This window comes from Hyperoodon ampullatus (assembly GCF_949752795.1).
Source record: "Hyperoodon ampullatus genome assembly, chromosome: 2".
NCBI lineage: Eukaryota > Metazoa > Chordata > Mammalia > Artiodactyla > Ziphiidae > Hyperoodon > Hyperoodon ampullatus.
This window is the reverse complement of record NC_136915.1, coordinates 162,214,369-162,229,907: the sequence shown is the minus strand read 5'-3', so window position 1 is coordinate 162,229,907 and position 15,539 is coordinate 162,214,369. Positions and strand designations below refer to the sequence as shown.

Below are 15,539 nucleotides of genomic sequence, written 5' to 3'. Positions count from 1 at the left end.
GAGAGCACAGTGCCTGACACAAAACAGGTGTTCAGTGAATGAATGCAGCATAGTCTGGCGCCCAAATAATTAAAGTCAACTACTCTGTAAAAAGAAAAAGAGCAGAGAGTTCTGGTTAATCAAACATCTGTTCAATACATGCATTTTACATGGTCAAATAATTGGAATACAATTATATATAACTTCTTCTTTAGGATATCAAAGAAATACAAGTTAAGAACCTATAATAGATTTATCGTTATACTATCATGTATAATATCATTTGTATTGTGCAGTTTCATTGTCCAATTCCAGTTGGTGAACGCTAAAAAATAAAAAGTCTTTATTAATTTCCAGACAAATGCTTAATAATAATGCAGAGTACACCAAAGTGTATTTCATGGACTACATCAAAATATTTTCTACAACTGCTTTAGTATCCTATTTCCTGAAACAGTTTCCACTGATAGGAATTATAATCTCTTTTTGCCATGGAACTCAAAACTGATATTTTATCCTAAATGGAACTTAAGTACCAACTAACAAACTTTGACTTAGGAAAGGGATTTATCATGGATTTTGTAAATAGCCTTTTTATTTGTATAGATAGATCTTTCTTTTGATAAGTTGAGTTGGTTGTTTTTTTTGGATGGTTAGTTTTAAATAAGGTGTTTTTTAAATTTTCAGTGTTACAGAGGCCATGAGCCCATCCAGTAAAGATTCTAGAAAGAATTTGCATAATATATTTAATAATATATGTGAAAGTTACTGAATTTAATTGTCAAGTATCAATATAACCTGAAGTTAAATCACCTTTTAGTCATTCATCAAATATCTTTAAATGTGTTGAATTGTTTGGCCACATTGGGGTAGTTTGGGGAGATTTCTCTGATTTTAAATATGAGTTTTTGATGTTTTTTCCCTCCCTAATATATCCTGGAATCACCGTAAGATCAGCTTTGTATGAAAGAGAAAGGAGACTTAATTAAAGATTGCTCTTGAAGAAAAATATATAGCTGAGATTATTTTATAAAAATGTTTTTAGGTTTTTGGTAGAAAATACATGATTTTAATATTATTTTGTCAAATGTTAATCATTTTATGTTCTTTGTTTCTTTTTGAAATTCAGGCTTTCATTAAAGATAGAACCAGGGACAAGCACACCACGTTCTGCTGCTTCCAGGGAGGATTTAGTAGGTTAGTGCAGCTTTCTCTCATTACCGAGTAATAAATCAGATAACCTAATAAGAAAGAATATACTCCAAAGTGAATAAACACTTAGCACATTTTATTCTGCATGCACAGTTTTCTTTTTGGTATTAAAATATGTCCATTTTTCTGTTGGTTTTCTTTAATCAAAAATCGTTACTTGTAGTTTGTACAAATAAATACATAATGTATAAATAAATACAAATAAATTTATAAATAAATATGCCAACTAATCAAGAAAAATAGATATAACCAACAGAAAATAATAAATAAGTGTTTATGAATATCGACTCTTTTTTTTAGTTAAGGATACACTGTCCTAGGCAACAAGGCTTGATTACATTAGAAATTTCTGTGGTCTAAGTGGGAAATTCTACTAATTTGAATAATTATAAGAGTCAATTTTAGTGGCTTAATTTTTTTTTTAAATTTCACTCTAATACTGGACCAAGTACTGAAAGTATTAAAAAATAGTGTTAGTCCCTTAATTTTTATCTGTTGCATTACAATGGGGATTTATATGTATACCACACATAATCAAAAATATAAAATTGAAGAGAATTATTTATTTTTTAAGAATTCATAAGTAATAACCTTTTTTAAAATTCTAAAACAGACCTTGGCACTAAGCTTTATATTATTGTATATGCTAAAAATATTTGGAGACCCATCTCATGAGGTATGAAGGAAGTGAGGGAACAAAACCATGACAGTGTCTCAGGGGAAGAGTATTCCAAGCAGAGGAAATCATTTCAGTCTAAATCTGTTTAAGTTTGCTTTTCTTTTCATTCTTAAAGTGATACTTTGCAAATCTGTACATTATTGAGTTCCATTTTTTTAATTCCCATAAGCTTGAACAGTGTCAATATAGATTTAAATTCTAACTTGAATGCTTGACCTACCCTACACATTTTTTATCTAAGAAGAAGCTGAAACTAAGAGTGAAGAAGTAATGTGTAAAATTAAATGAGCACTGAACTAGGATTCAGAAGACCTGAGTGTTTAGTCCAGGTTTCATCTGTGATATGAGATCCTTACCCCTTCTCTTGTAATTCTGCTGCTTCCTCTGTAAATGGGGAGGATATTTATACTGGCTACTTAGTGCAAGTAAAATAGGTAGAAATTAATGGATATTGTATGTATTGAGGTTTGTGTTTTAAGATTCAGAAAATAAATATTTCTCTTGTTCAGTCAATTAAATAGAATTAACATTAATATTTAAAATTTAAACCACATTTTATATTTCATATCAAAGGATTACAAATAAAACAATTTTTTTAAACCATTTAACAATTTCTCTCCCTCTCCCTCTGTGTGTGTGTGTGTGTGTGTGTGTGTGTCTGTGTCTATGTCTATGTCTCTCTCTCTCTTTTTTAATTTAAACCTTAGGTCCTGAAGTAGGAGCATCTCCACAAAGTGGAAGAAAAAGTGTGGCAGCTGAAGGAGCCTTGCTACCACAGACACCACCATCCCCTCGGAACCTGATTCCACATGGACATAGGAAGTGCCATAGCTTGGGTTATAAGTCAGCATTTTTAATTTTATCTTTCAAACTTTTATGTTTTTTTTTAAGTTGGATTTCTTTTCTATTTATTTTACTAGTTGGACTAATAGTGTCCTTGCATAGTTTTATTTGTGTAACAGTAGTCTTTTTCTGATTTAGTAAAGTATCTTGTTTGCATAAAGGCATTTATTTCTTCCTTTACCTTAATTTGGAAATGAGCTTTTTCCAACAGTGCCTTCACATTTGGGGGAGAAAAATGAACATTACAGATCATCATCATAAATAAAATCAGGAAAGCAATATACCATTTTCATTTTAAATTATCATAAGTATCAAGAGTGATCACTTATCTTAACCCAAATAAGTCACTGTAAAAATTGTTCTTTTTATTCCTAAATATAAAGAAAGGGAAACTGATTTTTTGTTTAGCTTTGCAAGATTGTTTTCTCAAAATGGAGCCCAAGGTTCACCTTTGCCATGATTTTTGTGAAAATTTAATAGCTATTTTCCAAAAGTGAATGTGAAAACAATTTTTAATGTACCCAAGAATCAAGATAAAATTAAAGTATTCTCTGTTACATAGGAAGATATGGCCTAGTTTCCAAAAAAACTTTCCCTAAACTGTTAGTTTGAGGCTCTCATGATAAAATCTGTGTGTTCATTAGTATGAGAGTTCGGAAGTAAGTTCAGGATAGCAGGTAAATCTTTTATATCCTGAATCTTTATATAAGAGTATCTTTTATATCCTGAATTAGTAACAGTAATAAAAGATATGAAAAATATTTCTCTTTGTTTCCAGTTTCATTCATAAAATGAACACAGCAGAGTTTAAGAGTGCAACGTTCCCAAATGCAGGGCCAAGACATCTATTAGATGATAGCGTCATGGAGCCCCATGCACCATCTCGAGGCCAAGCTGAAAGCTCTACTCTTTCTAGTGGAATATCAATAGGTGAGAAATAATTCTCTGAGAGGGTTCCAACTTAATGAAAAATAACATTTTTAATAAAACTCCGCTGGGAATGAGTAATTAACCCTACTACAAGTAGAAAAAATTGATAAAAGCTAAGTAGCAAAGTAGATAATGAGATGATACTACTAGTAGCTACTGAAGTTAATAATTCGTAATTGTTTGAAAAGTGCTTGATGGTTTGACTTCAAAGGGGGAGGCATTTGAGGAATGGTGAGAAGAGAACATGTGCTGATTGAATTGGTTACTGCATGTAGTTGGAATGTGGGAATGAGGAAAAGGGCAGGTCAAGTATGACTCCCGGTTTTTTAGATTAAGCAACTAGTTAGATGGTGGTGCTATTACCAAGGCAGAGAACACTAGAAGAGCAGCCATTTGTAAATGTCAAGGTATTTGTGAAGGATGACTAGGTTTGGGGAATTAAGAATTCTGTTTTGGACATGTTTGGTCCATATTGAGTTGTCAGGTAGGTAATTGAATGTATGAATCTGGCGCTTAATGGGGTAAGGTCAGGTTTGTGGATACAAGTATAAGAATTAGCATATTTATAGTATTTCAAGCCATGAGACTGGATGAGGTCACCTAGGGAGAGAATGTAAATAAATAAGAGAAGACATTCTAACATTTGGAGATGTGATTAAAAAAAAAAAAGTTTTCTTTTTTTAATGGAGGGCCATCAAAGGAAACTTCAAAGGAAAAAACAGTGTGGTATCACAAAAGCCCAGTAGAGGAAGTGTCTCTGAAGGGCGGGAAGTGTTGAATGTATCAATATAAAGTGCACAGAAGAGAAGCAAGGTGAGAATGGGAGTTGATCACTGGATTTGGCAAGATCAGAGTCACTGGGTGCCTCAGATGGTGGGGGTGGGGCACCAGCAACGTCGAGGACGCATCAGCCAGGGCGAGCATGATGATGACGTAGCTTTCAAGAGTGGGTTCCTTGGTTTGAATGTTTGAAAAGCTTGTGGCAGATTTTCAACAGGTGCAAGTACTGAAGGGTCTGATTCTCAAGTACAACCCTTCAGTGAGCCCAAGGGGTAACAACACTCCCAGAGCCACTGCAAGATTTACTTGATGTTACAAAGAAAAAGAAACAATTTTCTATAACATGTCCTGACTGTTATTTAGCCTCCTCCAAAGCATCAACAGTCTGCAGTCAGAACCCAGTTCGTCGCACTGACATCCTTCGGATGTCTCTCAGAAGGTTCAGTTTAGCCTGAGGTCTCACTGCCACAAATGTGGTCGCCCCACCATTCAGGCACTGTAAGCACCATATTGCAGTTGTCGTTGTCAACATCGTTATCATACTAGGGTTACCAACAGAGAAGAACCAGGGTTTTGGGTCTTGGTGCTCCGGCTGGGTATCGGGCCTGAGCCTCGGAGGTGGGAGAGCCAAGTCCAGGACGTTGGACCACCAGAGACCTCCAGGCCCCATGTAATATTAATTGGCAAGAGCTCTCCTAGAGATCTCCAGCTCAACCCTAAGACCCAGCTCCACCCAACAGCCAGCAAGTTCCAGTGCTGGACGCCCCATGCCAAACAACTAGCAAGACAGTAACACAACCACATCCATTAGCAGACAGGCTGCCTAAAGTCATACTAAGTTCACAGACACCCCAAAACACACCACCAGACTCAGCCCTGCCCACCAGAGGGACAAGATCTAGCCCCACCCACCAGAACACAGGCACCAGTCCCTCCAGCCAGGAAGCCTACACAGGCCACTGAACCAACCTCACCCACTGGGGGCGGACACCAGAAATAAGAAGAAAAATGAACCTGCAGGCAGCAAAAAGGAGACCCCAAACACAATAAGCTAAACAAAATGAGAAGACTGAGAAATATGCAGCAGATGAAGGAGCAAGGTAAAAACCCACCACACCAAACAAATGAAGAGGAGATAGGCAGTCTACCTGAAAAAGAATTCAGAGTGATGATCGTAAAGATGATCCAAAATCTCGGAAATAGAATGGAGAAAATACAAGAAATGTTTAAAAAGGACCTAGAAGAACTAAAGAGCAAACAATGATGAACAACACAATAAATGAAATTAAAAATACTCTAGAAGGAATCAGTGCAGAATAACTGAGGCAGAAAAACGGATAAGTGACCTGGAAGATAGAATAGTGGAAATAACTACCACAGAGCAGAATAAAGAAAAAAGAAGTAAAAAAATTGAGGACAGTCCCAGAGACCTCTGGGACAACATTAAACGCACCAACATTCAAATGATAGGGGTCCCAGAAGAAGAGAAAAAGAAAGAGTCTGAGAAAATATTTGAAGAGATTATAGTTGAAAACTTCCCAAACATGGGAAGGGAAATAGTCAAGTCCAGGAAGCTCAGAGAGTCCCATACAGGATAAACTCAAGGAGAAACATGCCGAGACACATATTAATCAAACTATCAAAAATTAAATACAAAGAAAAAATATTAAAAACAGCAAGGGAAAAGCAACAAACATCATACAAAGGAATTCCCATAAGGTTAACAGCTGATCTTGCAGCAGAAACTCTGCAAGCCAAAAGGGAGTGGCAGGACCTATTTAAAGTGATGAAAGAGGAAAACCTACAACCAGGATTACTCTAGCCAGCAAGGATCTCGTTCAGATTTGACAGAGAAATTAAAACCTTTTCAGACAAGCAAAAGCTAAGAGAATTCAGCACCACCAAACCACCTTTACAACAAATGTTAAAGGAACTTCTCTGGGCAGGAAACACAAGAGAAGGAACAGACCGATAAAAACAAAACCAAAACAATTAAGAAAATGTTAATAGGAACATACATACATATCGATAATTACCTTAAATGTGAATGGATTAAATGCTCCAACCAAAAGACACAGACTGGCTGAATGGATACAAAAATAAGATCCATATATGTGCTGTCTACAAGAGACCCACTTCAGACCTAAGGACACATACAGACTGAAAGTGAGGGGATGGAGAAAGATAATCCATGCAAATGGAAATCAAAAGAAAGCTGGGAGTAGCTATACTCATATCAGACAAAATAGACTTTAAAATAAAGACTATTACAAGAGACAAAGAAGGACACTACATAATGATCAAGGGATCACTCCAAGAAGATAATATAACAATTGTAAATATTTGTGCACCCAACATAGGAGCACCTAAATACATAAGGCAAATGCTAACAGCCATAAAAGGGGAAATTGACAGTAACAATCATAGTAGGGGACTTTAACACCCTGCTTACACCAATGCACAGCTCATCCAAAATGAAAATAAGGAAACACAAGCTTTAAATGACACAGTAGACCAGATGGACTTAATTGATATTTATCATCCAAAAATAATAGAATACACTTTCTTCTCAAGTGCTCATGGAACATTCTCCAGAATAGATCATATCTTGGGTCACAAATCAAGCCTCGGTAAATTTAAGAAAATTGAAATCATATCAACTGTCTTTTCCGACCCCAGTGCTATGAGACTAGATATCAATTACAGGAAAAAAACTAAAAAGGACAAACTCATGGATGCTAAACAAGACGCTACTAAATAACCAGGAGATCACTGAAGAAATCAAAGAGGAAATCAAAAAATACCTAGAAACAAATGACAATGAAAACACGACGACCCAAAACCTATGGGATGCAGCAAAAGCAGTACTAAGAGGGAAGTTTATAGCTGTACAATCCTACCTCAAGAAACAAGAAAAATCTCAAATAAACAACCTAACCTTACATCTAAAGCAATTAGAGAAAGAAGAATTAAAAAAACCCAAAGTTAGCAGAAGGAAAGAAATCATAAAGGTCAGATCAGAAGTAAATGAAAAAGAAAGAAAACAATAGCAAAGATCAATAAGACTAAAAGCTGGTTCTTTGAGAAGATAAAATTGATAAACCATTAGCCAGACTCATCAGGAAAAAAAGGGAGAAGACATAAATCAAGAGGATTAGAAATGAAAAAGAAGTAACAACTGACACTGCAGAAATGCAAAGGATCATGACAGACTACTGCAAACAGCTATATGCCAATAAAATGGACAACCTGAAAGAAATGGACAAATTCTTAGAAAAGTACAACCCTCCAAGACTGAACCAGGAAGAAATAGAAAATATGAACAGACCAATCACAAGCACTGAAATTGAAACTGTGATTAAAAATCTTCCAACAAACAAAAGCCCAGGACCAGATGGCTTCACAGGTGAATTCTATCAAACATTTAGAGAAGAGCTGACACCTGTCCTCAAACTCTTCCAAAATATAGCTGAGAGAGGAACACTCCCAAACTCATTCTATGAGGCCACCATCACCGTGATACCAAAACCAGACAAAGACGTCACAAAAAAAACTACAGGCCAGTATCACTGATGAACATAGGTGCAAAAATCCTCAACGAAATACTAGCAAACAGAATCCAACTGCACATTAAAAGGATCATACACCATGATCAAGTGGGGTTTTTCCCAGGAATGCAAGGATTCTTTAATATATGCAAATCAGTCAATGTGATACACCATATTAACAAACTGAAGGATAAAAACCATATGATCGTCTCAATAGATGCAGAAAAAGCTTTTGACAAAATTCAGCACCCATTTATGATAAAAACTCTCCAGAAATTGGGCATAGAGGGAACCTACCTCAATGTAATAAAGGCCATATATGACAAACTCACCGCCAACATCATTCTCAGTGGTGAAAAACTGAAACCATTTCATCTAAGATCAGGAACAAGACAAGGGTGCCCAGTCTCTCCACTATTATTCAACTGAGTTTTCAAAGTTTTAGCCACAGCAATCAGAGAAGAAAAAGAAATAAAAGGAATCCAAATCAGAAAAGAAGAAGTAAAGCTGTCACTGTTTGCAGATGACATGATACTATACACAGAGAATCCTAAAGATACCACCAGAAAACTATAGAGCTAATCAATGAATTTGGTTAAGTAGCAGGATACAAAAGTAATGCACAGAAATCTCTTGCATTCTTGTACACTAACAACAAAAAATCAGAAAGAAAAATTAAGGAAACACTCCCATTTACCGTTGGAACAAAAACATAAAGTACCTAGAAATAAACTGACCTAAGGCGAGAAAAGACCTGTATGCAGAAAACTGTAAGATGCTGATGAAAGAACTCAAAGACAATACAAACAGATGGAGAGATACACCGTGTTCTTGGATTGGAAGAATCAACATTGTGAAAATGACTGTACTACCCGAAGCAATCTACAGATTCAATGCAATCCCTATCAAACTACCAGTGGCATTTTTCACAGAACAAGAACAAAAAAATTTACAATTTGTATGGAGACAAAAAAGACCCCAAATAGCCAAAGCAATCTTGAGAAAGAAAAACGGAGCTGGAGGAATCAGCCTCCCTCACTTCGGACTGTACTACAGAACTACAGTAATCAAGACAGTATGGTACTGGCACAAAAACAGAAATATAGATCAATGGAACAGGATAGAAAGCCCAGAGATAGAAAATGCACACACCTATGGTCACCTTATCTTTGACAAAGGAAGCAAGAATATACAGTGGAGAAAAGACAGCCTCTTCAATAAGTAGTGCTGGGAAAACTGGACAGCTACATGTAAAAGAATGAATTTAGAACACTTCCTAACACCGTACACAAAAATAAACTCAAAAAGGATTAAAGACCTAAATGTAAGGCCAGACACTACAAAACTCTTAGAGGAAAACAGAGGCAGAACACTCTGTGACATAAATCACAGCAAGATCCTTTTTTTTTTTTTTTTTTTTTTTTTTGCGGTATGCAGGCCTCTCACTGTTGTGGCCTCTCCCGTTGTGGAGCACAGGCTCCAGACACGCAGGCTCAGCAGCCATGGCTCACGGGCCCAGCCGCTCCACGGCATGTGGGATCTTCCCGGACCAGGGCACGAACCCATGTCCCCTGCATCAGCAGGTGGACTCTCAACCACTGCGCCACCAGGGAAGCCCAGCAAGATCCTTTTTGACCCACCTCCTAGAGTAATGGAAAAAGAAACAAAAGTAAACAAATGGGTCCCAATGAAACTTAAAAGCTTTTGCACAGGAAGGGAAACCATAAACTAGACAAAAAGACAACCCATAGAGTGGGAGAAAATATTTGCAAACAAAGCAACTGACAGGATTAATCTCCAAAATATACAAGCAGCTCATGCAGCTCAATATCAAAAAAAAACAAAACAACCCAATCCAAAAATGGGCAGAAGACCTAAACAGACATTTCTCCAAAGAAGATACACAGATTGCCAACAAACACATGAAAGTATGCTCAGTATCACTAATCATTCAAGAAATGAAAATCAAAACCACAATGAGGTATCACCTCACACCAGTTGGAATGGCCATCATCAAAAAATCTAGAAACAGTAAATGCTGGAGAGGGTGTGGAGAAAAAGGAGCCCTCTTGCACTGTTGGTGGGAGTGTAAACTGATGCAGCCACTATGGAGAACAGTATGAAGGTTCCTTAAAAAACTAAAAATAGAGCTACCATATGACCCAGCAATCCCACTACTGGGCATATACCCTGAGAAAACTTTAATTCAGGAGGAGACGTGTGGCACAATGTTCACTGCAGCATTAATTACAATAAATAGCCAGGACATGGAAGCACCCTAAATGTCCATCAACAGATGAATAAATAAAGAAGATGTGGCACATATGTACAATGGAATATTACTCAGCCATAAAAAGAAACGAAATTTAGTTATTTGTAGTGAGGTGGATGGATGGACCTAGAGTCTGTCATACAGAGTGAAGTAAGTCAGAAAGAGAAAAACAAATACCGTATGCTAACGCATATATATGGAATCTAAAAGAAAAAAAATGGTTCTGAAGAACCTAGTGGCAGGACAGGAATAAAGACGCACGCAGACTTAGAGAATGGACTTGAGGACACGGGGCCAGGGGGGAAGCTGGGACAAAGTGAGAGAGTGGCATTGACATATAGACACTACCAAATGTAAAATAGATAGCTAGTGGGAAACAGCTGCATAGCACAGGGAGATCAGCTAGGTGCTTTTACCACCTAGGGGGTGGGATAGGGAGGGTGGGAGGAAGACGCAAGAGGGAGGGGATATTGGGATATATGTATACATATAGCTGATTCACTTTGTTATACAGCAGAAACTAACACTGCATTGTAAAGCAATTATGCTCCAATAAAGATGTAAAAAAAACAAAAGCCATTTGGTGACCTTGACAAGATTTGCTTTATAGAGTAGTGTAGGCAAAGCTTGGAGATTGGAGAATGAGAGGTAAGAAAATAGGGATAGCTATTATGAAGTGGGAGCAGAAAATTGGGACTGGAAAAGGATGTGAGATTAAGAGAGGAATTTGTTTGGTTTTACTTCCTAAACTTTTATTTATTTTCTGAACCTTCTAGATGAACATTATTTCTTTGGATGTTTGGAATTAGGAAATCTCCATACAGTGCTATTTTTATTTTTAAAAAGCAATAACGGAGGAAAATGTCTTCTTCTGTGATTAACTGCCAGGTTTCTCAAAGGCTAAGCCTATTATAATTAATATGACCATTTCAATATTGATGAACAGTCAATAGAAAGAAATGTAGGAGTTCATTTTCTTGAACATGTTGACTTCCTTTAACCCTTGAGAGTTTCAAACCCTGAAAGTGAAATTGCTTTGGAGCTAGAATGCTCCATTCAGCAGTTTTATTCCAATATTCCCCTTTTTATAAATGCATATGATTAAATGATGACAAAATTTAAAAAACAGAAGACAAGTTGGCCTCTTGAAATACCTCTCTGTTAATACTGTGAATTGCCTATATGTAAATATCAACCTCAATCTGAAAAAATGATACACAGAATAATTTTGCAAAAGAGAGAGGAAGAACATTTTTCCAGTTAAAAATGTGTTACACTTATGGAATCTAGCATGTCACTTTAAGCCAAAAATAGTAATTTTAAAAATTACAGCTCTCAATTCAGTACAGAATATTTGGCTTTTCTATAATAATCATAAATATTATAATGATTATTATTCTCTATTTGTGGCTTTTACTTTCCATAGATGTTCTTTTTGTTACCACAAGACAGTTATCTAGTTATTTCATTCCATTACAGTTAGTGTCTTAGTTTAGAGACCTATCTTTTAGAACAAGAAGAGGCTAATTCAATTTTTGCCTTTGTATTTATTGTTTAATTATTCCAAGGCTAAGGAGATAAACAGTAGAGATTGTTACATCTTTGTTTATAAATTAAAAACATTAGACATAGGCATTACCTTCCAGGGTGTTTGCTTTAAAACATTCTGAAAAGTCTATAACCATAGATGGTAGTTGTTAATACGCACACGCAATTCATAATCACAAAAAGGTTTTTTCCTCAGCTGTAACTTTTACATACAATATTAATATATCCCTTGGAGGCTTTGAGAAAGTACTCTGGAGAAATTAACCAGTGCTTGGGACTATGGCCTCTAACGGTTTTTAACATGGTATATATGTCTTAGGTAACCTAAAGGAGCCTTGCCCAGCTAAAGGAGGTGTATCCACTCTGAGCTTCATCCTTCTGGAAGAAACTTTTATCTTCTACAAATAAGTCATACTAACTATGCTTAAATTTTCATTATCACATAATTCTACATCAAAAGATAACCTACAAGGGTTTCCCTGGTGGCGCACTGGTTGAGAGTCCGCCTGCCGATGCAGGGGACGCAGGTTCGTGCCCCGGTCCAGGAAGATCCCACATGCCGCGGAGCGGCTGGGCCCGTGAGCCATGGCCGCTGAGCCTGTGCGTCCAGAGCCTGTGCTCCGCAGCGGGAGAGGCCACAACAGTGAGAGGCCCGCGTACCGCAATAAAAAATAAATTAAAAAAAAAAAAAGATAACCTACAAGACCCCACTGCCAACAACAGATTACTTCCAGTTTCTTATCTGAACCACACAACCAGAAGATTACTTCAGTGACTGTTACTCAGTTCTTCAAAGAATGGGACATAACTCATGCCATTCTAAATGCATGGAAAAGGTGTTATTCCATCACATATAATGGGTTCCTTATAGTATTCAAGTTTGAGCCTCTCACAGAACCCTGGTTGTGAAAGTCTGATAGACGATTCAACTTGATACATAAGGGACATATTAATTATTGATTTTATTGAGAGCCAGTATTATCTTTAAAATAACTTTTAAATCAACCTAAGCTGTTTTGGACTCTCCAAATTCTTTCCCCTCAAATTAAGCTAATCTAAAACTTTCTATTTTAACTGATATTCTGGGTCTCTTAAGAGAAACTTCTACATTGTTATGGCACCTTTTTTTTTTTTCCTGAATTTAAGGATTCCATCCTCTTCTACCTTGCCCCTAAAGGCAAAAATTGAATGTCATTAAGCTTTTTAATCCTTAGGGTAGTAATGGGTTTTTAAAAAAATACAAAGGGAAGCAGTATACCATGAACCTGTAAGAAATGCGTAATTATATTGGTCTTAAATTATGGCAAACCTAATAAGGAAAAATTTTGTGCTTATGTACATTCTCTGGTGGTAGGAAAAGTGTTTACTAATGAATTTAAGCCATAAGTATACATGCAAAAATGTTTTATGCTGTTTTGTTATTTTGGGTAGTCTTGTCAACTCTTCTAATATATTGCAAAATAAATTAAGCACAATGATATTAGAATGAAGAACTGATATGTGGATGTTCACCCACAAATAATGTGACTGTCATTTTATAAGCACCTTTAGAGTATTTATTTTTAAAAGACAACATCCAAACCCTAATTATGATGTTTAAAAAATAAGATAACTTTTGATTTTAGGTAGCAGTGATGGCTCTGAACTAAGTGAAGAGACTTCATGGCCTGCTTTTGAAAGGTAAGAAAAATTGCCCATTTAAACTATTTTGAGTTTATTTTGTCTATCTTAAAGTATATGATAATGTGAATTTAAACACATAATATTTATTACATATCTCCAAGGGACTATTTTAGGCTTCCTGCTGGTGGCAAAAAAAAAAAGTTAATATTTAAGCCTGGAATTTAGTGTTATCTAGTAAAGACATGTTTATTTGGAGGCTTGACACATATATTTGAATTTTAGTGCATTTTAAATTGTAACTTAAAAATAATAATAACTAATCACAGCTTACCTACATATGTATACAAAAACAAAATTATTTCCTTAAATTCTGGTTCATTTAAGTAATTTTAAGGCATTTAGTGGAGTGGTCAACTTCATTCATTCTCAGCTAATTTGTCAAGAGCAAAATGACTTAGTAAATTTTAAATTATACTGTAAGTAAAGCAGCTAAAAGTTTGAACTTAAATTGTCATTAATTCAAAGTTTGCACAAAGCACAGAGATTTGTACTGAAATAATGTAAGTCATGTTCTGTTTTCTTTTCCTTGATGCTTTAAGCTGTAAGATCTGTCATCTGCTTGTGGCAAATACGCCATATTGATCTTCCAAAATAAGATTTTTCTAAAAATATAGTCAAACAGTGCAAATAATTGTTATTTAAAAAATATCCATTAGAATTTTACTGTCTTTGACCATTTTCATTCTGCCATTGTCATATTAAGATACTTGAATCATGAGCAAAATAATTGCTCCCTTTTGTATATAAACTAAGCAATCTAAGTTTCTAAGCAACAAGATTAGATTGAGTTTTGAATGTCATGTTAAAATTGATGAAGTTGAATATATTTAGTTACCTAACTCCCTGTCAGTCACTTTTTAATAGAAAACAATTATACTAACTATATATTTGAAATTGAACTATACATACTTGAATTGGTTAATTTCATGATGTAACTGGAAAATTAGATCCTTGTTCTTGAAACTTCATAAAGATTTCTCACCATTATGTGATTAAGATTTTACTTGCAAATCTAATATTTCAAACTACTTTTGAACCTTTCTACTCCAATTGTCAGTGTTCCTAAGTTTTGTTCTCTTTGTTTTGGGGGATTTTTAACAATTTGTTTTTACATATTATTTCTCTTCCAACTTTTTCTTTCAATCTCTTTATTTGGGTTTGCCTGAAACAGGAAAAACACAAGAGTTGCCTCTGGCTTGCTGTCTGTACAAACTGTCTTATTAGTTCTTTCCTCTAATAAGAACATAATATCATCAGATGTTGATTTCAGAGTGTACTGTATTTAGGTAAGAAACATTGATGAACAGAATTGTTTCTCATATTGCATGAGTTATGAGCGAGTAACCAGAATGGTGTTGTGTTAAATAATCTGTTCTTATCCTAGCAGGTTACTTATGAAGATGGTATTTAACAATATTAACCTTCACATCTCAAAACAATATTTTTCTTTTGACAGGAGTTTTGCTTTGCAGATATTTTCAGCCAAAAACATGTACTGTGCTTGTGCCAAAGTTTAAATCAGTGGCTCTTGGGACATTTTGAGAGTAAATCTAATGCTGCCCAGCAAGACTCAGACATGAAATATTAAAAAGTGAATAAAGAGCTAGGATTTAAAATGCTACCTGTGGGCAGTGAACTTTGAAAATAGAGAGACATCAAATATGTTGCCCCTTAAGTTGCTAAAATAATACTTTCTGTTTTAAATATCATTTATCAACAGTGCTACTTCTGGCTTTTCCTAGGCAAAGAAGTAACAGTGTTTCTACATGTGTGTGTGTTTGTGTGTGTGTGTGTTTATTTCCTTTGTTAAGTATCACATGCCATTTTGGATGAATATTAACTCATACCATTTTTATCATTTATGGGCTTTATCATGTATTCATTTTAATTGATGTGGAAATAGAAGACTGCTTTATTTATTACTCAGTTCATCTCTTTTGGTAGTTTTCTTGGATTTAATATAAAAGAAAGGAAAATAAGGTGTTTAAGCCACATTACTTTTAAGTTTCTAGGTCTCATTGCTTTTAGCTGTCTTTATAGGGGCATACAATAAAAATTTATTGTT

At 35.4% G+C, this 15,539-nt stretch overlaps 1 protein-coding gene across 4 annotated transcripts in view; it reads left to right on the top strand.

The window, feature by feature from the left end:
* Window positions 1-15,539, top strand: part of RALGPS2 (Ral GEF with PH domain and SH3 binding motif 2) — a gene marked incomplete at both ends in the record, with an annotated part of 110,711 nt that overhangs the window by 80,071 nt on the left and 15,101 nt on the right. For all 4 annotated transcript variants that reach the window (XM_079697959.1, XM_079697957.1, XM_079697956.1 and 1 more), the window contains 4 exons: window positions 1,109-1,176; window positions 2,578-2,713; window positions 3,492-3,643; window positions 13,417-13,471. In XM_079697959.1, the coding sequence (XP_079554085.1) occupies window positions 1,109-1,176; window positions 2,578-2,713; window positions 3,492-3,643; window positions 13,417-13,471 (411 nt within the window). The remainder of the gene's footprint in view (window positions 1-1,108; window positions 1,177-2,577; window positions 2,714-3,491; window positions 3,644-13,416; window positions 13,472-15,539) is intronic.